Genomic DNA, 25,855 nt, shown 5'->3' on the forward strand with positions numbered 1-25,855 from the left:
GTTAATATTATCTTCCCTTCATTTTTAACTGGCTTTATGTTGGTTCCTAGGAGAAGAAAAATGAGGCCTGTAAGTGGTCATTAAAAGAAAGTATTAGTACAGGCATTGAATATTTTCCTGTTAAAGTAGACTAAAACATCAGGTTGTAATAGAAAGAGACCCTGTAGCGTTAAACCAAACAAACTGAACCAACAACAACAACAAACAAAAACAGCTCCAGAAGAAGGCTGTAACTTCTGTTTAGTATTCTTGTGTTTTTTAAGTTGCACCGGTGTTTGGGGGAATACCTTTCACATTTCCATATTAAGAGCAGACAAGCTTAATTTATCTCCTTCACCAGTTGTCTCTTATGGTAACCAAGTGTTTTCAGTGAATTTGATTTAGTGCAGTTGTTAAAACCAAAGCTGGGCCCGCCCCGCTGTGGGCAGTCAAGCCAGTCTACTGACACCGGGTTGTGGTGAAGGAAAGTGCACTAATGCTAAGTGCAGCTAATGCTGAGAAGACACCCCTCCCCCACACTGGCTTTCAGGGAAAGGTTTTTAAAGTCAAGGTGAGGGAGAGGGGGTGGGGCATGTGATCAGCTGGTGGGCATTCTTCTGATTGGTTGGTGGTGAGGTAATTGGGAGTCAACACCATCAACCTTCTAGTTCCAACTGGCCTGGAGTCTACCTGCTGGTGGTCAGCATTCAGTTAACGTCTTCCACCTGGTTGGGGTTTCAGTATCTGCAAAACAGCTCAATGATATGGTTCAAAATATTATCTCCATAGCCCTTGACGAGGAACCTAAAGATCCTTGATTTTGTGTAATGGCTAAAACTATTTTTATTTTGTCTTGCTTGATTCCTTTGTTTCTGCATTTTCTCACTTCTCTGATTACATTTGCTCTTTGGAACTCAGGGAAGGCTTAGGAGGCTAAAGGTTTTCTATTAACGGGAGGCAGGTGGAGGACATGGTGTGGCGGGGGTGGGGGGCGAGGGGTGGGGGGTGGCGGTGGTGCCTGACCTGGGAAGCCCCTGTAGTGTCCTGCTCGGTTACACAAGAACTATGGCAACTTTGAAAAACAGTGTGCCAAGGGCAGGTGACTGCCCTGCTTTGGAAATCCAGGGCATACCTGCACGTATTAGTTACAGTAGTTCTCAAAGCGGGGAACCGCAGCAGCAGCATCACTTGAGAACTTGTTAGAAACGAAAAATCTTGGGTCCCACCCCAGACCTACTGAATCAGAAATAGGCTCTGGGGATGTGCGGTGTAGATGGTTCCCAGCAATTTGTTTTCATAATCCCTTGGGTGATTTAGATACATTCTGGAGTTTGAGAGCCACTGTGCTCGAAGGTAAGTGCCACAAGATCAGGGATTTTGTTTTATTCAACACCGTATCTCTAGCGTCTAGATCAGTGCCTGTGTCATTATTAGTAGGTTTACAATAAATGCTCACCAATAAATATTTTCAGTCTCAGGCTGTCCGTCTCCATGTAAAAACTTTGATGATAGTTGAATGGGCAGAAGCAAATTGTTAAGCTGCATTGGGGCTACATGTCAGAATTTGTGAGGTGGCCATGACAGTGTGACCAATCCGAAACTTAAGTGAGAGATTACACATTGAGTCAGCAGTGAATAAAAAATGGAGGTGTCTGGGTATTTTATGTCAGTAATATATTCAAAGTAAATGAAGGTTAAGCAACCACAGGTCATGTACTTTTAACTACAGGATATGCAGTCGGTGTTTGCCAGCCTAGCAGAACCCAAGAACTCAGTTTTCTTTGTTTGCAGGTGCAGCTGCCTCACTTGTGGTATCAGATGTTAGAACATGGGGCTCACCAGGCAGTACCTACGCTATGTTGCCAGTGCAGTCTTTGGCCTTATTGGCAGCCAGAAGGGTAATATTGTCTTTGTGACACTTCGTGGTGAAAAAGGACGCTATGTGGCAGTACCAGCCTGTGAACATGTTTTCATCTGGGACTTAAGGAAAGGAGAGAAGGTATGCGAGAAATCACCTAGATTGATATTGATTTATGGGTATTTGAGGGTGGAGGCAGAAGTGGGAGAGCTCTGCTTTGTCATGCACAGACTTTGTCATGCACAGATTTTTTTTTTTTTTATGTGTGTGCCTCTAGAAATTTTTTTTTTCCTTTGGGTCTAGATAGCCAAGTATCACATTCTATTGTGCTCTTCTATACTATATTCTGATAAACCACAACCAAAAGAGCTTACCTCTTGGGTATTTATTTGTAGTGATATTTACAGGTAATTATTTGTAATCATTATTCCCAACATGTTTGTTTTTCTCTGCTTTACCAGTTCTCCATTTTTCAAGTTCTTCTACTTGCCCTCACAACTAGTTACAGAATATTAAGCATTTAAAAGGAATATTGCTATGTTGACTGAATCTTTTTCTTACTTATGCAGATGAGGCCCAACGGTTGTTAAACTAGCCTTTGATATCTTGTATGACTCTGAATTCCCAAGCCTACCACTTCTGCCAAACAAAATACAGGCATTTTGATCTTGTCCACTCACTTTGTGACCTCCAAGAGGTTAATACTTTGATACTTAGTGTCCCCCAGAGTCCCTTGGGGATACATCACTGTAGCACTCCAGTGCCATGCAGGTTGGTTTCTGGGATGGGGCTCAGTTAAATCAAGGATGTGTTTATAACTCTTTATGGAAAATCATTTGGTGTTGACATAGAATAAGGACTTAGTAATTTATTCCATTGCCTGGGAAATTTTGGCATGTATTATGCTAATGTAGAGCTTTGGAGAAGTAGTATAGTATAGCTTTACCTTTTCTTGAATGTTTCATTACCCTGTACAAATAATAATTTCTATATTAAAGAACTTGAGATAGAGTCCGGAGACTCATTATTATTCATAAGAGCGATTTGGAGTTATTGATGCTCTTAATTTTACTGTGCCTGATTATTCCCACACTTTTTCCTTGATGACATGCTTAACTCCTCTACATTGTTTTTAATTCTTATTATTTCAGATTCTCATCCTTCAGGGGCTTAAACACGAAGTCACTTTCTTGTGCCCCTCCCCAGATGGGCTGCACTTAGCTGTTGGTTATGAGGATGGGTCTATCCGAATCTTCAGTCTCCTGAGTGGGGAAGGAAATGTGACCTTCAATGGACACAAAGCAGCAATCACTTCCTTGAAGTATGATCAGCTAGGAGGCAGGCTGGCATCTGGGTCCAAGGTGAGACCTTGAATTAGGTGCCCGGACTTTAATCTAGAAAGGAGTGTAAGGCTACTGCTGAAGCAGGTTATTCACAAACATTGTTGCGTGAAACAGTGGGCACTCGGTGTACAAAATAGTATAGATGGTAGAATAGAGTGAGAAGGATGGATATGAATTGGGTGGTTCATTTTGTTTCCTGTCAGATTCACTGATAAAAGACTATTAAATACGGGAACAAGATGAGGATGCCCATGATAGTTACTATGTAACATCATTGTGGATATGCTACCCAAAACAGTACACAAGTTGGGGGGAACAAAACAAATTGGAAAAGGAGAGTCAAAATGATGATTCTTGGCCATTCGTTTTGGTAAAATCGGTAGCTTTCCTATATCTCAGTCATCAGAAAATAGAATGTAAATGATTCCATTTACAAAAGTATGTTAAGTAATGGACACAAAAATACTGTGAAACTTTACTAAGGAATGTAACAGAAGACTTGAGTGAATAGAGACACAAACCATGTTCTTGAATGGCAAGACAAAGTATTGAAAAGACGCTCGTATGTTCTAATTAGTTTATACAGATAAAGCAATTTAAATATCCCAAAGGTCTTTTTGTTATTTTTTTAGAATATGACCAAATGATTTAAAAGAACATATTGAAAAAACAAATGAATAATAAATAGCAGAATTTTGGGAAAAAATAAAAGGGTTTCAGATTTCTTTTTTCAGGGTTAGATTTAAGAAGTTTCAGATATTAAAATGCATTATGAAGTTATAACTTATAATGTGTTATATTAACCTGACATTAATACAAAATAGTCAGATTACTGTAACCAAATGGGAATCCAAGAAACAAATCCACTTGATATATTTTAAAGATGACATTTTTGATGAGTAGATAAATGATGGATTACTTATGAAACAGGACTTAAACAGTTGGCTAACTGTTTGGGGGGAAATTTAAAGTTAAAACTTTACCTCATGCTGTGTACCAAAGAGTCACAGATTAAAGACTTAAATATTAAACCATGATATTTTAAGTAAACTAGAAGATATATAAATAAATATTTATTTCATATCAAGGTAGAAAAAGACTTCAAGCATATCAGCAAGCAAAGAAATTATAAAGGAAAAGACTGATAAATTTGAACGCTTGATATTTGAATATTTAAAACATTTGTGCATTTAAACACTATAAAGAAGTTGTCAAGAGTAAATCCTAAGAGTTCTCATCCCAAGGAGAAATTATTTTTCCTTTTTTTCTTTTTATTATACCTATATGAGGAGATGGGTGTTAGCTGAACCTATTATGGTAATCATTTCACAATATATGTAAATTGAACTGTCATGCCGTATGCCTTAAACTTATACAATGATGTACATCAATTATTTTTTCAATAAAACTGGAAAAAATAAAGTTAAAGGACAATGAAAAAGGGAAAGTATTTAATAGTTCCACTATGAAAGGGAAGGATTAATGTGTCTTAATAACCAAGAAACAAGTGAAAAATAAGACCCAAAGGAAGATGAAAGACATGACTTGGCAGTTCAAAGGAGGTGCAGAATGGCCAGTAATCACCATAGAGCATGTACAGAATTTCTCATTGGTATTCAGAAATGCAAATCAAATAAACATTGAGACAGCCTTTCAACTTTTGAAACTGGCACTGTTTTTTGAGCAACTGATAATATCCAGAGATGAAGGGATGGGAAAACTGGCATTGTCATACATATCCTTGGTGGACCTTTAGATTGGTGTAGCCTTTCTGGAGATCACCCTGAATTGCAGACTTAAGATAGAAATACCTTTCAACCCAAGAATTTCCCTTTTTAGTTTTTATTCTGATCAGAGATATGTACAAAGATAGAGGTACAAGAATGTTCATTTCCACATATCTATGATAGCAGAAAATTGGAAACTGCCTAAATGGCTGAAATAGAAAAAATTTAAAGTAAATTATGGTATATCCTTAAGGTTGGTTATTATGTGACCAGTAAAAATGAGAACAGTGTGGAAAGACATGGAAGTATATTAAATGAGAAAAAGGAGGAGAGTTATACAGTGATAGGAATAGCATGATCTCAGTTAACATGTATGTATACATAAAGACTAGAATAGTATACAACAAAATATCTGTGGTGGTTATATCTGGATGGTGAAATCAACTGGTGTTTGGTTCCTCTGTGCTTTTCTGTATGTTTTCCAAATTTTCTATAAGGACTACATATCAACTTTGTAATAAAAATATTGTTTGTCAAGTTAGGCCTTATGTGGTAAAGAAAATTCTTCTGTATTTGATTCCTTTAGGACACAGATACTATCGTGTGGGATGTGATCAATGAAAGTGGCCTCTACCGTCTAAAGGGGCACAAGGACGCTGTTACACAAGCATTGTTTCTACGAGACAAGAATCTGCTAGTTACTAGGTAAAGAAATAATAAGTTTCGTTTCCATTTTTCTCTAGGTGAATTCATTGGAGAGGTTTTCAAAGAGGGAATTTGTTTCATTCCTTACTCGTATCTCTGCACTAGAGTACTCAAGCTCATGTGCTAGTTTCCTCTTCTCGCTGCTTTTCCTCTCTCTTCCCCTCCCTTCCCCTCCCCTCCCTTCCCAAACAGTGTCATAGATGCTGTTCAGAGTTATTTATAGCATTTTTTAATTCCCTTTTCTGATTTGTCATTATTTTCCCCTGATACCAGCTTTTCCATAATTCCTTAACTCTTCAACAGACCTTGTATAGGATGAGCTGTCTACTTTCTGGATCCCTAGAAAGTCAGAAAAGCCGAACACGGAGCAGTGGGCAGATGCGAATACCAAATGTTTGTCTTAGCCTGCCTCTTGAGAAGAGACATACCCCATACTTAGGCCTTCTGAACATCTCATAGGTTGAACCATTTGAAATTTCCATTTGTGTGGGTTAAAAATGATAGGTCAGATATCAGCAATTTCATATATCAGCAATTTCATATAGCTCAACCTAATATAATAGTTATCATTCCTAAGGAATGACCACCCAGGAAAGTTTGGGATCTTAAGTTTTGCCAGGCAGTAATTAGAAGAACCATAGTAATTAGAACCATAGAAGAACCAGAAGGCAGTGTAGAGGAGCAGCACGAAATGCTGTACCAGTGGTGGATTTGTTCCTGTGGGGTAGGATGCAGGGACATTAGTGTGTCTTGTTCAGGTAACACATTCTGTGAGGCAATGACTCTACTGCTCTACTAGAATATACATACACCTTATAGCTTAGGGAATGTAAGGGAAAGGAAATAACACCGTGAGGTGGGATTATATAGCAAAGACTTTGTAAATTGGGTTTTTGGTTTTTTCCAGTTTTGTCTTGAAGCAGGATTATATTAGATTCACATTGGTGAAGAAGCAGGGAACAGGCATTTGAGGCAGGAATAGTAGAGCCCATTGGCAGGGAGATTAAGTGCCAGTTAATGGGAGGTTTTGGGAATGGTGCTGAAGAGCTTGATTTTGAATCCATAGAGAACCTTGAGTTAGTGCAAATTTAGAAGATTAAGATTATCTGACAGTAATGTATTGGATGTGAGGGAACAGAATAGACAGAGACCAGATAAGTTATTAAAATAATTCGGGCAGTAGGACCTAACTTCAGGTTTGTGTACAGAAATGGATTGGAAGGAATCAAGGCTTGGAGACTTCCCAGAGGAGGCGTTTTCAGGACCTAGAGACTAGCTGGACATAGGAGACAAGGGAGCAGGAGAGGTCTAAGATGTTTGTGTGTTAGAATGAAGGAATGTTGATGCTGTGGTGATGGAAATGGTGGTCAACTGGTCAAGTTCTGCGTTCTGTAGCACTCTGAATTCAAGGTTATTTTTGTGCTTACAGATGGAACATTTTATTTTTCTACCTGAGAATAGACATATAAAGAGTTAGGATTCTTTACTTTTTAAAAGAAAGGTCAGGTAAATAGTAGCATTAGACATCATTGCTGTGTATTGTCTTTTTAAGGCAACAAATAAGTCCTTGATTTTCCTGTTAGTTCAGTGATTCTTCCTAATAAGATTTTTTTCCTATTTCTTCTTCTAGTGGGAAAGATACCATGGTGAAATGGTGGGACCTTGATACCCAGCACTGCTTCAAAACAATGGTCGGCCACCGAACTGAGGTATATGTAGGGTCATGGGCACAGGGAAAGAATAGCAAGGCAGAGAGGAAAAGATGGTTTCTTCCCTGGCCCTTTCATGACTTTGTTTTTACTGCTAACAGTAATCAACATGTACTGTCTTTAGAGAGAGAAGTTGGAGTGGTGGACAAAGTGCCAACCGTCAGAGCAGATGCAGCTGCTCTGGCATTTGGTAGAAATTGGCCTCGCATAAGTTTTTAACCCATGAATATGGGTTTCATCACTTCTAAATTATAAGTATCCACCTTTATGATCATAGGGAAGTTTAATGATACTGTGTATACAGTGCCTGGCCCGGTGACGTGTAAATAGCAAATTGTAGACATTATAATAATTACCTGAACATAGATCTGTTCAATAGAGATCAGGGAATACTTTACATCTTGGCATCCTCCTTTGTGCTTTGTTCATACCAGGCATAGGTGAAGGTGATTAAGGGGTACAAACTTCCAGCTATAGAGTATGTAAGCCATGGGATGGAATCTACACATAGGGTATATAGTCAATAATATTTTAACAACTTTGTATGGTGATGGATGGTAACTGGTCTTATTTTGGTGATCATTTCATGATGTATAAAAATATTGAATCACTGTGTTGTATGCCTTAAACTAATTTAACATTGTTAATTATAACTCAATTATATATATTTTTGTATATATGTGCTCTAGAATATATGAGGAATATACACACCCTAGAATTAATGAGGAGGAAAAGCAGATTCTTTCTTGATTTGCAACAGTACTGTTGTTTTCATTGTTTAGTTAGTTCATGGATGTTTGAGGCTAAAAATTATGCTCTGATAGACATTAATGGGGCACCTTTCATTTGCAAGGCACTGCTGAAATCAAAGAAGTGCCACGCTTGAAATCATTATTTTGAGTGGCTTCTAGTTAGGATTTATTCCGAACAGCCATTATCTAAATTTAAGGATAGGAAATTACAGAGAAACTGCTAGTTACCCCATAAACAACACTTCCACCACAGATCATTTTCTTTCTCAAAGTGAGCTTCCTTGTAGTGTATTTTGAAAGGGTTGTCTTAATATTAGACTTTGCAATGCCAAAGAGATTTCACTACAGTGTACTTAGACTTTTGGAATGTCATGTCATGCATCCTGGAGTCCCTTAATAACCATATTATTTGAATCTTTTTATACCCTGTAGGTGTGGGGGTTGGTTCTGGTGTCAGAAGAAAAGCGACTCATCACTGGGGCTTCTGACAGTGAGCTGAGGGCTTGGGACATAGCTTACCTGCAAGAGGTAATTGCTTTTTTTCTGGTCATGGGCAGTGTCATGTTTTAGCAATTTCATAGGCTTGCTGAATTTAGAATCAGATATAATTTTTGAGTACTTCACATACTAATGGAATTCTCTCTTACTGTGATTTCTAAACAATTTTTTTTCTTCATTCTGTGGTTCATTTGCACTTGGAAGAAGGATAGCTTTAGGCTGACAGCTCTTGGTAATGTTAATGTTTTAGTGTGTAGGGCTCTTAGCTTGATATTCCTTGACCTTTGGGTGTCCACGGATGGACTTCAGAATATCTGTGACCCTCTTCCCTCAAACAAAAATCTATGTGAAATTTGTGTATGTTTATGTAAATATGTATATTCTGAGAAGATCTGTCACATTTTCTCAGATCATCAAAGATTTTGCGTGAATGAAAGGTGTTATAGACCTTAGGGTTTGGCTGGAGTTAGGTGTGTGGTGTTGTGTCCAGTAGCCATTTTGATGGGTTCTTTATTAGGAGGCTAGGGTTTATCTTTTTTTTTATTTAAGGGGAAAATGTAACCTCTCTTGCAATGTCTTTCAATTCGTAATGCCAATATGAATCTTTCCCTCTAGAATATGGTAGATCTTTCACCTAAGAAGGTTTTAAAATTAATGAGGTCATCATTTTTTCACCTTGTTATGAAACAATAGTCCTTAGACTGTGGAAAGTTATTGGAGCTGGTATAATGAATAATGTTTTGTTTGTGTTCTTGATGGGGTCAGTTTTTAACACATTCTGATGAATGTGCTGTCGTTGAAGAGGTTTGATCAGAGAGATCACTAAATGGAAGTTACCAGTGGCTATAAGGACAGGTTTCTAAGTCATTAGGGGGGAAAATCACCTCCTGGAACAAATTATTTCAGCTTTTTTTTTTTTTTTAAATAAATGTATTTATTTATTTTTGGCTGTGTTGGGTCTTCATTGCTGCACATGGGCTTTCTCTAGTTGTGGCCAGCAGGGGCTACTCTTCATTGCGGTGCTCAAGCTTCTCATTGTGGTGGCTTCTCTTGTTGAGGAGCACGGGCTCTAGGCACGCGGGCTTCAGTAGTTGTGGCTTGCGGGCTCTAGAGCGCAGGCTCAGTAATTGTGGCGCATGGGCTTAGTTGCTCTGCGGCATGTGGGATCTCTCTGGACCAGGGCTCGAACCCATGTCCCCTGCATTAGCAGGCGGATTCTTAACCACTGAGCCACCTGGCAAGCCCTATTTCAGCTTTTATTTTCCCATTTTTATAAAACAGATTGAAGACCCAGAAGAACCAGAGCCCAAGAAAGTCAAAGGGTCTTCCCCTGGAATACAGGACACACATGAAGCAGAGGATGGTACCCTTGAGATGGATGAAGCTCCTGAGGATGTAATTCATTTTTGTTTCTTACCTTCAGTTGAGTTGAATGGTGGGAAAGTATTCATTTTAGGGAAGATCTTTGTCACCTGCATTTCTTGGGATCATGTCTTTTCAGGGGTCAACAGAACTATTAACCTTCATCTTTTCTCTTGCTTCCTCTGCAGCGCATCCTTACATGTAGAAAAGCTGGTTCCATAATGCGGGAAGGAAGGGACAGAGTTGTGAACCTTGCAGTCGACCGGACAGGCAGGATTCTTGCTTGCCACGTGAGTACCAGGCTTAGGAGAAAATAACAAGGACTTGGCTCTTCCTTTAGAGACTTGTTCTTCTTTCGTATTCAGTGTGGAGGTGAATTTTTCTTTGGTCCTGTTAAGATATCCTTATATGGTATTGTGTGGACCTGTATTCCCTAACTTCTGTTAGCCCAACAACAGTAATTGCTCTTATTCTTCTTATTATTAGCAAACATTTATTAAATCCCTGCCTTTCTAAACAATTTAAAAGCATTAACTTCTTTTTTCTGTTTTTTTTTTAAACATCTTTATTGGAGTATAATTGCTTTACATTGTTCTGTTAGTTGCTGCTGTATAACAAAGTGAATCAGCTATGCGTATACATATATCCCCACATCTCCTCCCTCTTGCGTCTCCCTCCCACCCTCCCTATCCCATCCCTCTAGGTGGAAACAAACCACCGAGCTGATCTCCCTGTGCTATGCGGCTGCTTCCCACTAGCTATCTGTTTTACATTTGGTAGTGTATATATGTCCATGCCACTCTCGCACTTTGTCCCAGCTTACCCTTTCCCCTCCCCATGTCCTAAAGTCCGTTCTCTATGTCTGCATCTTTATTCCTGTCCTGCCCTTAGGTTTTTCAGAACCAATTTTTTTTTTTTAAGATTCCATATATATGTGTTAGCATATGGTATTTGTTTTTCTCTTTCTGACTTACTTCACCCTGTAAAAAGCATTAACTTCTTATTTAGTCTCAGAGTAACATTGTAGAAAGTGGTGAATTCCCACTTTACAGATGAGACAGCAATCCGAACGAGATTAAGTTGTCCCTGGTAATACAACTAGTAAGGGAAGAAAGAGAAATGTTCTTACAGAGAAAAAGCTAAATTACAAATTGCCTCTCCTGGACTCACATCAACCTTTTGCCTTTCTAGGGGACTGATTCTGTGCTAGAAGTGTTTTGTATCCTTTCCAAGGAGGAAATTCAGAAGAAAATAGACAAGAAGATGAAGAAAGCTAAAAAGAAAGCAAAGTGTGTTTTCTTAATATTTACTACTAGTCAACAAGTATCGTGGGTGGGCCACATAGTACTGAAGGAAAAACTATGGCTTCTTTAAAGGAGTATTTACTCTGTTTTCAATTACCATTAAATGCTAGGGAAGATTTTATGGCATGCTGGTAGTCCAAGTTTTTAATTTCTAAATACAGCTTCATAACTATCATATTCCTGGGTCTTGCACTCAGAGCCACACAGAACGAGAAAGGCAGTACAGATATTCAAACATGGCTTCTAAATGATTTAATTCTGAGAGGCTAGCAGTGTGTCTTCGGTGACAACAGCCTATACAGAAGGAATCCAGGTTGCATAGTGCTGACCTTTGGGACTATGAGAAGGAAGACTGGTTGGACAGTTACATAATTGGAGTTTGGGGGTAGTATAACCTTACAATAGATAGGTCATTATAGCCATAGAAATCAGTTTCTCAGTGGTTGAAATTTATCAAGTCTCAAAGAAATAAAAAGTCACCAGTTTTAAAAATTTTTTATTTGCCAAAGCAAATCTTTTGAGACCTCTGGGTTTTTTTTTTGGCATGGTTGGGTTATAAGTGCAGAGTAATGGGTTTTCTAAAAAGTCCTGAAGTTAGAGAAGTTTACTAGAAACACTTCAGTGGGATAGTTTGAACTATAAAGACTTGTCCTCAGAAATTTTATGGGCGTTTGCATTCAGAATCCGTTTATTGAGGGTACCCATAGGATGGAATAACACTTCATATTAATTGCGTTGTGGTTCACAAAGCATTTTTACGTACACTACATTGTTTAATTCTCATGGTAATCCGTGTGGTTAAGTGACTCTTCCGGGTTCAATAAAGGTTGTTGGTCTCAGACCAGAGCTTGACTCAAGTAATAGCAAAGCTTCTTCTAGAAAAGTGATAGCATGATAGTCTTTTTTTTTTCTCCTCTAGATTAAATTCTTGCAAAGAGGAGGAGGAAGACCTTGAAGTCAATGTTGAAATGACTCTGCAAGATGAAATCCAACGGGTGACTAATATCAAAACTTCTGCCAAAATCAAGTGAGTGAAAATGTAGTAGCTGAGGTATCTGAGAGAAGTATCTGAAGTGTTGCTACAAAATTGTATTGGCTTTTCCCACTATTTGTAAGCAGTCTCTGCAAATTACGTATCTGGAGATGGTGATCGTGGCCTCAACTCCTGCCTCTCACCATGGGCCCACTTACTCATCATCTCATATTTGTTTTCTTATGATAGCTTTTTAGCTTTTTACTTACAGTTCTTTGCTGCCAGTTAAAAAGAAAAATGTATACCCCACATTCCAAAAGGATTTGCGGTCACTTACAAAAAAGAATACATGCACAGAAACAAGTCAGAGCCAGTATCTGAGCTCAGGTTTCTTGGACTTAAAAGCCTATTCTGGACGATTGTCCAATACTCAGAGCACTCTTATTTGTAAAATCCTTTATACTTGTTCAAACTTTGTATAGATGGAGGGCATTGCAAAGCTTTTCTCCTAGAAAAAGATTAACCTTATGAGCTAAGATGGTTGCTGGAACATTTATGAATATTTTCTCATGCAGATCCTTTGACTTGATTCATAGTCCTCAAGGAGAGTTAAAGGCTGTCTTCCTTCTGCAAAACAACTTGGTGGAATTATATTCACTGAATCCATCCATGTCAGCTCCTGAGACTGTCAGAACAAACAGAATTACCATCGGGGGTCATCGCAGTGATGTGCGGACTTTGTCATTCAGCTCAGACAATATCGCTGTCCTTTCAGCAGCAGCTGATTCCGTTAAGATATGGAACAGGTTTGTGAAATGATGCTTTCTATAGCTTTATCCAATCGTGTTTTCTTCCCTTTGAGTTAGTTTTTAATACTCTTGATGGTTAGTTATTCTTAGGGCCCTAAATACAGTTCTCTCAAAATGTATCTTCAGTGCATTTTGACTGTAGGCCTGTGGAGTTTAGAGTAGGAAAAACTGCCTTTTTAGATTTGGTATAAAAAATGTAAGTTTATTCCATGTCTGAAGCTTATTGCTGTACTTGGCTAGAGAAAAACACAAGCATACTTCCTACTCTAAATTCAAATAGGCTCTTAGTGCTTTACAGTAATTTTACCATGATTTCTCATTCCTCACTTTCCTAGATGACTATTTCACATGTTCTTACCTCTCCTCACACCTCACACCTGTAGCCCCTTTAAGCTGATGACCTTGCCTCCTAGTTCACTGAAGAAATGGAATCATCTAGAAAATGTTCATATGCTCCCACCTTAGCTGCATCTGTAGCCACATAATCTTTCTTCCTATGACTGTTGGTGCTCCTAACCAAAAGGTAATCACAAGCTATATTTCTCCTTCTAGCAATTTTCCTCCCTCTCTTGCATCATTAATCTTCCCTCTCTGTTGGGTTGTTCGCATCAGCATACAGATACACTGTAATATCTCCCACCTTGAAGGAAATAATCCTGTTTCATCCTTATCTCTCTGTCCAATTATCTCCCCCCATCCTCTGACTCCTTTTCTCCATCAGACCTTTATCCCCACCATTTCACCAAAACAGCTCTTGTCATCTCATCAGTGGTGTTCATGTTTCAAAATCCAGTGACCAATAAGCTTCGTTTGACACTGTCTTTGAATTGATAACTTTTCTCCTCTTTGAAACAGTTTGAATTTCATTACTTCCTCTTTCTCTGCTGGCTGTTTTTTTTCCTCAGTCTTGGCTAGACCCTTTTTATTTTGCTGACTTCTAACTGTTGGAATACTTCAGGGCGGAGTCTTTGAAAGTTTTCTCTGTCTACACTCACTTTCTGTGATCTCTAGTCAGGTGGCTTTCTATAAGCTGATGACACTTAAATTTCTATCTCTAGCCATAGCCTCTCCCTGAACTTCAGACTCATATGTCCAAAGCTTTTGTTTGTATCACCCTTGGATGTCTAATTAGGCATCTCAGATTTTTATATGTCCAAACCATACTTGTGATCTTCATTTCTTCAATAGTCTCCCCACCCTCTGTTCCTACAGACTTCCCCATATTAGTAAATAATTACTTCCTGTGGTTTTTCTAGCCCAAATCCTTGTAGCCAGTCTTGATTCTCTCATGTCCAGTGCATTAGCAAATACTATCAGCTCTACCTTCAAAACTTCCCTGGTGGTCCAGTGGTTAAGAATACACCTGCCAATGCAGAGGACATGGGTTCGATCCCTGGTCTGGGAAGATTCCACATGCCATGGGGCAACTAAGTCCGTGTACCACAACTACTGAGCCTGCGCTCTAGAGCCTGCGAGCCGCAACTACTGAGCTTGCGTGCCACAACTACTGAAGCCCGCGCACTCTAGAGCCTGTGCGCTGCAACTCCTGAGCCCACACGCTGCAACTACTGAAGCCAACCTGCCTAGAGCCCGTGCTCTGCAACGAGGAGCCACCGCAATGAGAAGCCCGCACACCGCAATGAAGAGTAGCCCATGCTCACCACAACTAGAGAAAGCCAAGACGCAGCAATGAAGACCCAGTGCAGCCAAAAATAAATTAAAAAAAAAAAAATGAGTGTTTAAAAAAAAAAAACTCACCTGGAATTCAACCACATCTCATCACCTGCGCTGCCATGACCTGGTTCAAACCACCAACATCTCTTATCTGGATTGTAATAGCTTTTTGACCAGTCTTCCATGCTTCCTTACTTGCCCCTCTGTGGTCTATACTCAACACAGCGGCCAGTGTAATCTTTTTATAATGGAAGTTATATCACTTCCAGGAGCTCCATCTCACAAAGACTAACTACAAGCCACAGTCCTTACAGACATTGTCTCTTACCACTCTCCCCTTCTCCAGTGGAGCCACCCTGGCCTTCTCGTTATCCCTTACAGGCGACAGGAGCGTGCCTGTGTCATGGCTGTTGTGCTCCCTTTCTGCGTGGAACCATATTCCCCTTTTGGCTAAGGCTTTCTCCCTCTCTTCTCATCACATGGCCATCCTGCTATCCCCTTTCCACCCTTGTACTCTTTGTCCCCTTCCCCCAGGTGCTGTGTTTCTCCATAGCACCTGCTAGCACCTGCTACACCAATATTTGTCTCATTTCCAGAGGATGTTAAGCTTTATGAGATTTGGGGCCTCTTCTGTTTAATTCATTGTTATATCTCTAGCACCTAGAACGGTACCTGGCATTCAGTAAATGTTGAAGGAAGTGGGCATTTGATATCTGTTTGTTGCATGGATGAATGTTTATGGTCCAGTAAAATGAACTTTACTTGTAAGGATACAGTATGCTAATTCGACTTGCAGTCCTCTGGCCTCACTTCTTTGTAGTGGCAGTCTGTTGAGCCCAGCAGATGCTTTTCTCAGCTCTTTCGTAGAATCTGTTCCTTAGGATTGGGAGCCGCCATGAAAGAAAACAAAGTTAGGTGCCGCTTACTAATTTCTCCCTTCACTGTAATAAGCCGGGGTTATTCAGACTTTATCCTTTCTCATATTGATCATTCTGTGTGGCTAAGTTTGTATGAAATGTACATGCTGACCTCTCAGATGGAGAAGCAGGTTCTCTTAACATACAAGTTCTTTATTCCTTCTTTCTCACAGGTCTACACTGCAGTGTATTCGCACGATGACCTGCGAATATGCACTTTGCTCATCCTTTGTACCTGGTGATCGGCAGGTGGTCATAGGAACAAAGGTAAACAGGCTTTTCCATGGATTTGGGGGACTTTTTCTACTCAGTTATTCTTAAAGTTGTTTGAGAAATATGCTTTCTATTTTAACATATGGGAAATGTATTAGGGCCAGATAGTATGAGAGGGTGTTAGTTCATTGCCCCTTTTTTTGAGGTTTTTATTTTTATTTAATTAATTTATTTTGGGCTGCATTGGGTTTTCGTTGCTGCACACAGGCTTTCTCTAGTTGCGGCGCAAACGGGCCAATCTTCGTCACGGTGCATGGGCTTCTCATTGCAGTGGCTTCTCTCGGGCTCTAGATACATGGGCTTCAGTAGTTGTGGCTCACGGGCTCCTGAGTGCAGGCTCAGTAGTTGTGGCTCACGGGCTCCTGAGCGCAGGCTCAGTAGTTGTGGCTCACGGGCTCCTGAGCACAGGCTTAGTAGTTGTGGTTCACGGGCTCCTGAGCACAGGCTTAGTAGTTGTGGCTCACGGGCTCCTGAGCGCAGGCTAAGTAGTTGTGGTTTGCGGGCTCTAGAGGGCAGGCTCAGTAGTTGTGGCGCGTGGGCTTAGTTGCTCCGTGGCATGTGGGATCTTCCCAGACCAGGGATCGAACCCTTGTCCCCTGCATCAGCAGGTGGATTCTTAACCACTGCACCACCAGGGAAGCACGAGGTTTTTATTTTTAAGTTTTGTTTTCTTTGTGTTTTTTTTTTTAAACCAAATCTTATGTCACATTACAAAGAAAATTAAAATCATGACCTTGAGATAACCGTCACTAACATTTTGGAGATCAGCCTTTCATGCATCTTTTTATGAGCACACGTGTAATTGTGTTTTGAGAAGACTGATGATAAAAGACATTAAGTACCAGCATCATGCGTGGCAGATAGAAGCATTTGGTAAAGACAGTCTGACTGATGAAGTCCTCAGCTGCTAATCAGATTGGGAGATAACCATGAGGGCATAAGCAGACATGGATTTGGATTCAGGTTCTTCCCCTTACGAAATGGGTAATTTGGAGAAAGTCATATAACTTCTCTTAGTGTGTTTCATTATCTACACAATGGAATGGTGACACTTGCTTTTTCGCAGAGCCTTTTCTGCCAGATGGGCCTAGGTTAGAATCCCAGCTCTTCCACTTACTGGCTATAAGACCTTTTGGGCAAGTTACTCAACCCTGTGAGCCTTAGTTTTTTCATGTAAAATGATGTAAATAACCTGCCTCACAGTCTGCAAAGCACTTAGCACAGAGACTGGCTCCCAGCAAATAACTAATAAATAAGAACTAGTAGCAGAAGTAGCACGAATGGTAGTAGTAGGGGTGGTAGTGGAAATAAAGTGGAATAAGGTCTATGGAATATTTTGAAAAGTGCTTTGCAAGTATTTGTCATTATTATCCCCCTAAACTAATGCCATGTGCGCATGATTATTTTATTAGAAAAACCTATGTTATCATAATGGATATTTTTGGTCCAGCAAAAAGTGTAAAATAAGCTGGAGAGATTTTAGGGTCAGTGTCAGTGAAAGAACATTAAATTTCAGTTAAAAGTTTTCCTCAGTTTTCATTCATTCTTTTAACAAATGTCCATTCACTATCTGCTATTGGGAAAACATTTTGCACATTGCTTCAAAGACTATTTGTATGACTCAGACAGAATCCCTAGCCTAGTCTCTGTGCCGTGCTGCTAACATACATGATCTCATTTCATCCCCACAACAGCTTAGAGGGGTTGGTGATATAAACTCCATTTTTCAGATGGAAAAACGGGCTCACGGAGATGAATTTACCCACAGTCAGAGTTAGAGAGAAGCAGCCCTGGGATTCAAGTCTTCCCCTTACGTTCTTTCCACCACGTGTGCACAGGCTTGTCATAGAGCAGGCTTTGCCACTGTGTGTGTTCCGTGCTGGCACCATGACCACAGCATATACATGGTCTAAACAGGAAGCGTGGCTGATAGCTTTCTAAGCTACTGTGATTTTGTTTTTTTCAAGTTCATTGCCCTCCCTAGCATTGTAGGTAGTATTTCTCATTATCAGTGTATTCTAGAGGGGGAAATCAAGAGTTGGTTAAGCCAACTACCATAGAGGATAGTCCACTTAAAGGACTGATTAAGTTTTTTAAAGGTTTTTAAGTTCCCCATTTGCTCTTATGTTTATTCTGATATGCCTGTGGCCATGATATTTACCTTTTGAAGTTGAGGAAACCAGTGGAAGTGACAGTAATCCTGTACTACAAGGTTGTACTGTTCCTCAGTTGTACAGTATAGCAACCCTGCCAGGATTAACCCAACATGTCCGTAGGGGATTTAACAACATTTATTCACAGAGGAAGTACAGAGCATGGACCGTGGAAGCCCGTTTCCTAAGCAGTTAGCTACATTGTTGCTGCTTGGTTATGAAACTGTGTAGGTTGTGTGTTCATTTTGTGTCTTCCAAAGACAGGAAAGCTGCAGCTTTATGACTTGGCCTCAGGAAATCTGCTGGAGACAATAGATGCACATGATGGAGCTTTATGGTCCTTGTCTCTCTCTCCAGATCAGGTAACTAAACCAGATGTTAAGATCTGGGCTTCAGTACTCTGGCTGTACTTCCCATTTCTTATATCAAGTTCTACTGCTGCCTAACAGGGATTTGTCTCAGGGTTTCTTTAAAGAAAGCCCACTTCTGTCTAATGTCTAGCTTTTATATATGATGCCATATCTTGTGCCTGATAATATGAATAGCTGTCATTATGATTTGAAATCTTGTTCAGCTGCTGTTCATCATCAGCTCCATGACATCAAATTGCTTACCCTCCTGACTTTGTACCAGTGGTTTGTGATACTTCTTAAGAGGAAATACTTCCTGGGGCAACACAATGTGGAGGATAGAGTAGACTTTTGTGCTTCCCTTTTAGTCCACACATCTATGACTATATAAATCTAGTGATTTTTTAGTAAATATGTGAACCTTTTCAAGTCAATAATGGTGTGTTTCCCTTCAAAGGAGTCACCCTGGAGAACTGTGTACTTATTCCAGTAATGGTGCTGTTGCTCAGAACATTTTGAGATAGTTTTTGACAACACCTTAAGGGATTGTGGCCCATTTATTTGAATACTCCCAATGGTGGCAAACCTTCATTCATTGAAAGTAGATATTTTTGGAAAAAAAGGAACCTGGAATTTAGACTGGGTAATGCCATTTGGGGTCAGAAATGAAACAGCATTTAAAATTTAAATAGTAGCAACATCTAGCATTTGTGGAGTGTTCTCTTTTCCAAAGTGTTTTCACGTCCATCATGTCATTATTGTTATTTTCACAATGATTTTATAAACTAGGTAGTCTTTACAACTGCACCAACACTGAGGGTCATTATAAGGTTATTTTCCCATGTTACAAATCTCTGAAATAGCAGAATAGACATTTGAGATGTAGTTTTCTGACTCTATAGTCCTTATAGCTTACACTAACACTAAAATGTGATAAAACCAATTGAATACTTCATAGCAAATTCTTTTGACTGTTGCCTTACCCTGCAGTGTTCATTGAGTCTTTCTTCCTGATGCTGAATGAAAGTATAACTAGAACTTTACACTAGTTATCATCTGACTACATTAGTCTCTGCTAGGAGTTCTCCAGTAGGATCTGTGGTGGCATCCCATAAAGAGCAATGAAGGGAGTTAAGGAAAAACCACATATCCTAATTCTTACCCCATGCCATTAAATAAAAATGGTCTTTTATACTATTTTGAGGTGTCTTATTAAAGTTTCTATACTAAGATATTTTTTTAACGGAAATGTCATTTGATTTTCAGCGTGGCTTTGTGACAGGTGGTGCAGATAAATCTGTCAAGTTCTGGGATTTTGAGTTGGTGAAAGATGAAAACAGTACCCAGAAGAGGTGAGTGGACATTTTTTATTTGTGTCCATTTTTGGGGAGCGAAAATCGGGAACCATTGAATGGGTTTTTGACATGTATTGACATTTCTGTTGAGCTCCAGAGGGCTTTTGGAATTTTTTTGTGCCTTCGTACTCATTTTTCTTGATGCTTTCTGTAATGCTAGGCTTTCTGTGAAGCAAACCCGAACCTTGCAACTAGATGAAGAAGTTCTGTGTGTCAGTTACTCTCCCAATCAAAAGCTGTTGGCTGTGTCTTTGCTGGACTGTACTGTGAAAGTTTTCTATGTTGATACTTTAAAGGTACAATGGTTATGCCTATGGATATTTGCTTTCTTTCTGACTGACCTGGGGTTGAGACTATAAAGAAGTGTCCTTGAGTGTTCCCAGCAGTAGTATGTTTCTAAAAATTTGTGAATCAAAACATTGCAAGTACACTAGGAAGGCTAGGGTTTTAAAAGAATCCTTTGGTTCATAAATTTTGTTTAAAGCAAGTTGTATTTCATATGTTCAGAAAATCTGTGGACAGAAAATCCTGTCGTAGCCAGTAGTTTTAAGAGCGATGCTAGGTCTTAGGCAGTGATTCCACACTTGGCTGTAAGTCAGGATCATTTGAGTTTCTTATAAAAATATAGATTACTGGGCTCTATGCCCAGAGTCTCAGTGGGACTGGATTGGGCCTGGAAATATTGTTGTGAAACAAGTGCTCCAGAGACTTTTCAGCTAAGAGATCCAGAGAACGTCTCTGTTCCATATTCTGACTGAGGGAATAGGCTTCTGCAGCAGCCCTGGCTCCACTGTATTGCAGCATTCTTGGCAAGTGCACGCAGGGGTTGTATGCCGGATATGGGTACAAGTCACCTTCAGTGGTTTGACTGTCTTCTTTAAAACTACAGACATAAAGCAATCCAGAACAGTCTTAGCATTGTACTTAAAGTTATATTTTAGGTCTACAGGTAATAAATTATACCTGTGTTTTATAGACATGAGTTATTTATATTCTTTTTTTATTTTTAAATGTTTAGTTTTTTCTCTCACTGTATGGACACAAACTGCCTGTCATATGCATGGACATCTCTTATGTAAGTAAAATTTAAATATTGTCTCAGTAACAAGTTGTCTTTTCTAAAATGCTATCTTAGTTCTTGGCTTGATAGCTTCATTTTAGTATTTTTCAGTTTGTTGTATAACTGACTATCCTAAAAAAAATCATACTTTAGATATATATATTTCTTTAATGCTTTTAGAATATTTTCACGGATACCTGAATTAATCCTCATAACCAACTCCCTGTTTTGGATTCCCCAAATAGTATTTTCTTGTATAAAAATAATATAATTGGTAGAACACCCTAGAATATGAAGAACTTTCAAAAAGGCAGCCCCCTTTGTTCTGAAGTATAATGTTTGTAAGGAAAATGGAACTTTGCAATATCTACGGTATTTTGCGTTATGTATACTTCTAGTCTCTTGACCAAAGTCATATTTTTTGTAATGTCTAGTTATGATTAGGAGTGGCAATATATATTTAAAAACAATGTCTAGTCTGTGTAAAAGGAATTGGCCCCTGCTCTAGCTTGTCTGCACTCAGTGCATTAACAGAATAAATTGGTGTCAGAAAATATTTTCAGTTTTCTTGTTATGTTGACAGCAATTTGAACTAGGTGCTAAAACAGGAAAGGTAAGAAAATCAGTGATAGGAGACATGGCATAAAAAGGGCTAGGTCGTAAACATTCTATATAGTAGATTCTTTCCCAGCCTTATTCTTCTCTTTCCCTCTTCTCTCCCCCCAAACTCTATGACAGAGATTAGAGATTCTTTATTCTATCTGTTGGACAAAGTAAACATAACCTCCATCAAGGCATAACACTGTCCTGTAGCAGGACCAAAACATCTAAGCCACAGAGTTCTTGCTTACTTACAAGCTTTATAAGTAGATCTGTAGGTAAAAGAGAGGATGTAGGTGCTCTTGGTAAAGAGATGAAATTAATTTTTTGGCATTAATGTTTTTGAAAGAAATGGGATACATGTTCTGGTTAGCTTTTCTCCAATTAGAGTTTCAGATAATCAAGTAATGTTTTACTTCTCTTCCTCCTAGGATGGAGCACTGATAGCAACTGGCTCTGCTGACAGGAATGTGAAGATCTGGGGTCTGGACTTTGGGGACTGCCACAAGTCTCTGTTTGCACATGATGACAGGTAGGTGTCATCTTTTCAAAGACCTCCCATTGAATCACCTGTAGGTATCATTTCCCGGGAGCATCTGTGTCTATTATTTAGTGTTCTCAGATAGTCAGAAATTAAAAATTCTAAAATATAGTCAGACACTCTAGAACTAGCTATTCAAAAGCTATTTATGTGTATAAGACTCTTTTTAATGATGAGGAATTTGATGACATTTGAGTACTGCTCTCACTTTTCAGTGTGATGTACCTAAAGTTTGTACCCAAGTCTCACCTCTTCTTCACTGCTGGGAAAGACCATAAGATTAAGCAGTGGGATGCAGACAAATTTGAACACATACAAACTCTGGAGGTAACCTCTTGCCTGCTTTGCTTGCTCAGTACTTAAGAACTTCTTTTAAGATCAAGTGTTGATTTCCCACTATTGTAAGCAGTTAGCAGTCTATGAATAAGGTATTCTTACTCAGGATTTTTGTTTTTTGTCCTTTCTCTCTGCAGGGGCATCACCAGGAAATATGGTGCTTGGCTGTAAGCCCCAGTGGGGACTATATTGTATCATCGTCCCATGACAAATCTCTGAGACTTTGGGAGAGAACAAGGGAGCCTCTTATTCTTGAGGAAGAAAGGGAGATGGTAAGGTGTTCAGCCTTGGTTACAAATGTGCTGGTGGGTGTCAGTATCTGACACGCTGTCTCAGCTCGAGTTTCCTGTCTAGTGCTGTCACACCTCAGTCAGTGCAAGTCCATTGAGCTCCAAAAGATGTTTCCAAGACTGCTGACACCACTTCGGCAGCCAAGCGGAGACAGAGATGCCATAAGGGGGTTGGATTGTGAAAGAAGCAGCTTCTCACTGTCTCATTTCACTTCACATAGGGGTCATGTTTTTTCTTTGAAATTAATTCATATCTATCTCTTGTCAGCAAAGGGAAGCAGAATATGAGGAGAGTGTGGCCAAAGAAGACCAACCAGTAGTAAGTAAATCTTTCGGGACCCTCAGACTGTGTCCTGTAATTATCTTATTGGAATTTACTGTAATTTCAAGAATTTCTAATGGGATTCGAATTGGGACTAGATGTCAAAGTCATCCACAGCTGATACGGGAAGGAATCTGTGTAGTCCTTCTTAATCCAGCTGTATATCCTGATTTTATGGGACAAATGATTGACCAGATTTGGTATTGAATGATTTTCGTTCTGGCTTTTTTTTAAGGAGGCTTCAGGCAGTTGTTTCACTGTAAATCAAAAATCAGAAAAAAATTGAGAAATTGGGCATTCTCTTTAAACGTGTTGTAGAGCAGGGTATTCTTCTGATAATGCATATAACACATTTAACATAGTGTCTGGCACTTACTAAGTACTCAGTTAATGGTAGCTGATAACACCATGTAACAGTCATCGTAACATAGTAATGTCTGTTCTTTTCTGGATATAAGATTAATTTATTGGCTCTTTAACACCTGTCAATGAAATTGTTAAAGGATCTCTTTGTTCCTGGCAGGTTCCGGGAGAGACCCAAGGTGACAATTACTTTACTGGAAAGAAAACTATTGAAACAGTCAAAGCAGTAAGTTGATACTAGAATGCAGTATCTCATTTTTAATTTTTTTTTATTTCCAAAAAGTATTTTATTAAAATCTAAAGAAAAACACAAAGGAAACACTTATAAGAAATAAAAACAGCATGAAATTGCCCTTTTTCTAGATTTGACCCTAAAATCACCAAATAAGTGTTAAGAGCTCCTATTCTAATTCCTTTACTTTATGGCAGTAGTTCTCAAAGTGGAGCACCCAGACCAGAAGCATCAGCATCCCCTGAGAACTTGTTAGAAAAGGAAATTCCCAGGCCCTAGCCCAAACCTACTGAATGTGGATCACAGGGGTGGGGTGAGCAATAAGTGGGGGTTTTTTGTTTGCTTTTTTGATTATAGACTTTTTAAAAATTGAAGTGTAGTTGATTTACAATGTTGTGTTAATTTTTGCTGTACAGCAAACTAATTCAGTTATATATACATTCTTATAAATTCTTTTCCATTATGGTTTATCATAGGATACTGAGTATAGTTCCCTGTGCTATACAGTAGGACCTTGATGTTTATCCATTCCATATATAATAGCTTACATCTGCTAACCCCAACCTCCTACTCCATCCCTCCCCCAAAGCAGCCACAAGTCTGTTCTCTGTGTCCGTGAGTCTGTCTCTGTTTTGTAGATGGGTTCATTTGTGTCATGTTTTAGATTCTACATTTAAGTGATATCATATGGTATTTGTGTCTCTTTCTGACTTAGTTCATTTAGTATGATAATCTCTAGTTGCATCCATGTTGCTGCAAATGGCATATTTTGTTCTTTTTTATGGTTCTGTAGTATTCCATTGTACATTTGTACCACGTCTTTTTTTTTCTTAAACATCTTTATTGGAGTATAATTGCTTTACAATGTTGTGTTAGTTTCTGCTGTATAACAAAGTGAATCAGCTATATGTATACATATATCCCCTCCCTCTTGCGTCTCCCTCCCACCCTCCCTATCCCACCCCTCTAGTGTACCACATCTTCTTTATCCATTCATCTGTTGATGGACATTTAGGTTTTTTCCATGTCTTGGCTGTTGTGAATAGTGCTGCTATGAACATAAGGGTGCACGTATCTTTTTGGATTAGAGTTTTGTCTGGATATATGCCCAGGAGTGGGATTGATGGATCATATGGTAATTCTATTTTTAGTTTCTTGAGGAACCTCCATACTGTTTTCCATAGTGGCTGTACCAACTTACATTTCCACCAACAGTGTAAGAGGGTTCCCTTTTCTTCACATCCTCTCCAACGTTTGTTATTTGTAGAGTTTTTAATGTGGCCATTCTGACCACTGTGAGGTAGTACCTCATTGTAGTTTTGATTTGTATTTCTCTAATAATTAGCAATGTTGAGCATCTTTTCATATGCCTATTGGCCATCTGTATTTCTTTGGAGAAATGTCTGTTTAGGTCTTCTGCCCATTTTTCAATTGGGTTGTTTGTTTTTTTGTTATAGAGCTGTATGAGCTGTTTGTATGTTTTGGAAATTAAGTCCTTGTCAGTCACATCATTCACAAATATTTTCTCCCATTCTGTAGGTTGTTTTTTCATTTTTTTTATGGTTTCCTTTGCTGTGCAGAAGCTTGTAAGTTTGATTATGTCCCATTTAATTATTTTTGTTTTTATTTCTATTGCCTTGGGAGACTGACCTAAGAAAATATTGGTACTATCTATGTCAGAGAATGTTTTGTCTATAATCTCTTCTGGGAGTTTTATGGTGTCATGCCTTATGTTTAAGTCTTTAAGCCATTTTGAGTTTATTTCTGTGTATGGTGAGAGGGTGTGTTCTAACTTCATCAATTTACATGCAGCTGTCTAGCTTTCCCAACACCACTTGCTGAAGAGACTGTCTTTTTCCCATTGTATGTTCTTGCCTCCTTTGTTGAAGGTTACTTGACAGTAGGTGTGTGGGTTTATTTCTGAGCTCTCTATTCTGTTCCATTGATCCATATGTCTCTTTTTGTGCCAATACCATGTTGTTTTGATTACTGTAGCTTTGTAGTATTGTCTGAAGTCTGGGAGGGTTATGCCTCCTGCTTTGTTCGTTTTCTTCAGGATTGCTTTGGCAATTCTGGGTCTTTTATGGTTCCATATAAATTTTAGGATTATTTGTTCTAGTTCTGTGAAAAATGTCATGGGTAATTTGATAGGGATCACATTAAATCTGTAAATTGCCTTGGGTAGTATGCCCATTTTAACAGTATTCTTCCAGTCCAAGAACATGGGATATCTTTCCATTTCTTTTCTTAAAAAATAAATAAATTTATTTATTTACTTCTGCCTGCATTGGGTCTTCATTGCTGCATGCGGGCTTTCTCTAGTCGTGGCGAGTGGGGGCTACTCTTTGTTGCAGTACACGGGCTCTAGGC

At 39.1% G+C, this 25,855-nt stretch overlaps 1 protein-coding gene across 2 annotated transcripts in view; it reads left to right on the forward strand.

The window, feature by feature from the left end:
* Positions 1 to 25,855, forward strand: part of WDR3 (WD repeat domain 3) — a 40,622-nt gene that overhangs the window by 1,843 nt on the left and 12,924 nt on the right. For both annotated transcript variants that reach the window (XM_067727425.1, XM_067727426.1), the window contains exons 2-21: positions 1,771 to 1,978; positions 2,989 to 3,198; positions 5,494 to 5,612; positions 7,243 to 7,321; positions 8,506 to 8,601; positions 9,853 to 9,966; positions 10,122 to 10,223; positions 11,125 to 11,222; positions 12,157 to 12,264; positions 12,786 to 13,016; positions 15,784 to 15,877; positions 18,297 to 18,398; positions 19,653 to 19,738; positions 19,902 to 20,037; positions 20,760 to 20,816; positions 21,833 to 21,933; positions 22,158 to 22,269; positions 22,416 to 22,550; positions 22,837 to 22,887; positions 23,414 to 23,479. In XM_067727425.1, the coding sequence (XP_067583526.1) occupies positions 1,808 to 1,978; positions 2,989 to 3,198; positions 5,494 to 5,612; positions 7,243 to 7,321; positions 8,506 to 8,601; positions 9,853 to 9,966; positions 10,122 to 10,223; positions 11,125 to 11,222; positions 12,157 to 12,264; positions 12,786 to 13,016; positions 15,784 to 15,877; positions 18,297 to 18,398; positions 19,653 to 19,738; positions 19,902 to 20,037; positions 20,760 to 20,816; positions 21,833 to 21,933; positions 22,158 to 22,269; positions 22,416 to 22,550; positions 22,837 to 22,887; positions 23,414 to 23,479 (2,268 nt within the window). In that variant the 5' untranslated portion in view covers positions 1,771 to 1,807. The remainder of the gene's footprint in view (positions 1 to 1,770; positions 1,979 to 2,988; positions 3,199 to 5,493; positions 5,613 to 7,242; positions 7,322 to 8,505; positions 8,602 to 9,852; positions 9,967 to 10,121; positions 10,224 to 11,124; positions 11,223 to 12,156; positions 12,265 to 12,785; positions 13,017 to 15,783; positions 15,878 to 18,296; positions 18,399 to 19,652; positions 19,739 to 19,901; positions 20,038 to 20,759; positions 20,817 to 21,832; positions 21,934 to 22,157; positions 22,270 to 22,415; positions 22,551 to 22,836; positions 22,888 to 23,413; positions 23,480 to 25,855) is intronic.

This window comes from Pseudorca crassidens, chromosome 2 (genome assembly GCF_039906515.1).
Source record: "Pseudorca crassidens isolate mPseCra1 chromosome 2, mPseCra1.hap1, whole genome shotgun sequence".
In the NCBI taxonomy this organism is placed as follows: Eukaryota; Metazoa; Chordata; class Mammalia; order Artiodactyla; family Delphinidae; genus Pseudorca; species Pseudorca crassidens.